Source organism: Emiliania huxleyi (genome assembly GCF_000372725.1).
Source record: "Emiliania huxleyi CCMP1516 unplaced genomic scaffold EMIHUscaffold_6844, whole genome shotgun sequence".
NCBI lineage: Eukaryota > Haptophyta > Isochrysidales > Noelaerhabdaceae > Emiliania > Emiliania huxleyi.
Genome location: NW_005196869.1, coordinates 1 through 1,408, shown reverse-complemented (window position 1 = coordinate 1,408; position 1,408 = coordinate 1). Strand labels below are relative to the sequence as shown.

Below are 1,408 nucleotides of genomic sequence, written 5' to 3'. Positions count from 1 at the left end.
CTTCTCGCGGCCATTCGTGGCGGCGAGATTCAGCGCGGTGCTGTCGTCGCTAGACTGCAACGAGAGATCCGCACCGCGCTGGAGCAGCGCCTCGGCCAGCCCCTCGTGGCCCTTCATCATCGCGAGCATAAGCAGCGTCATGCCGCTCACACGGATGCCGCTCGAAAAGACGTAACCGAACGTCGTGTCGATCCGCCCGCCGCCGTCGAGCCAAATCAGCACCGCCGCCTCGTCGCCTCGCCGAGCCGATTGCACAACCTCCTTCGGTACCGCCCCGCCGCTGCTCGGCTCGGCCTCTGCGCCGCCCTCGCCGCTCGAAGCAGAGGCCGCGGCACTCGCACCCGCCGCATCTGCGCCGCCTGCCTCGGCCGACGGTGCCTTGCTCCGTCCCGCCGCCTCGTCTCTCGCCGCCTCCTTCTCCTCTGCCGCCATCTCTTGGACGGCATTGGCCTGCTCGGACACCGGGCCGCGCCACACCGCCCGCTCGGAGGGCCGCGCCTGCTCGATCGCGTCTTGCACCCGCGCGAGCACGGCGAGGCGTTCGCCTGCGAGGCGCTCGACGGCGAAGCGCTCCATCGGCCCCTCCTCCTGTTGCTGCTGCTGCTGCTGCTGCTGCTGCTGCTGCTGCTGCTGCTGCTGCTGCTGCTGCTCCGCCTCCTCCTCCTCCGTCTCCGCCGCCGTCTCCGTCTCCGCCGCCGCCGCCGCCTCCGCCTCCGCCGCCGCCGCCGCCGCCGCCGCCGCCGCCGCTGCCGCCGCCGCTGCCGCCGCCTGCTGCTGCTGCTGCTGCTGCTGCTGCTGGTCAGTGCGCCATTGCTGCTTCCCCGCCATCGACACTTCCTCCACCTCCTCCTCATTTACCTTTGTCTCCTCCCCCAGCTCCACATTCCCCTTCCCCTCCTCCTCCTTCTCCTCCTCCGCCGCCGCCGACGCCGCCGCCGCCGCCTTCTCCGCCTCGATCCGAGCCGTCTCAGCGGCGCGAGCAGCTTCGGCCGCGGCCTCCTCCTCGAGAGCCTTCTTTGCCACCAGCGCCACTTTGGTCGTCTCCAAGCGAGTGCGCCGCGGGACGCCGCCGCCACGGCCCGCCGCCACCTCCGCCGCCAGCGCCGCGTGGTTGACCGCCTCCGCCGCCTCCGCAGCCGCCGCCACCTCCGCCCTCGACACCTCCGCGGCATGCTCCTCGAGAGCCTTTTTTGCCGCCGCCGCCTCTGCTGCTTCCTGCTCGAGGCGAACCTGCTCCGCCGCCGCCGCCGCCGCCGCCGCCGCCGCCGCCGCCGCCACCTCCTCCTCCTCCTCCTGCTCGTCAGTGCGCAACGCCGTCACCGCTGTCAGCGGCACTGGCGGCGTGGCGTCGGCCGGCGTTGGGCGCGGAAGCGCGCGAGCGATGTGCGACTTGAAGGCGTCGACGACT

At 72.9% G+C, this 1,408-nt stretch overlaps 1 protein-coding gene across 1 annotated transcript; it reads right to left on the bottom strand.

The window, feature by feature from the left end:
- Window positions 1-462: 462 nt before the first annotated feature.
- EMIHUDRAFT_124845 (hypothetical protein) lies at window positions 463-1,293 on the bottom strand (the record flags this gene model as incomplete). Its single annotated transcript, XM_005762278.1, has 1 exon — window positions 463-1,293. A coding segment is annotated over one exon (831 nt), but the record flags the coding sequence as incomplete, so codon positions are not given.
- Window positions 1,294-1,408: the final 115 nt, after the last annotated feature.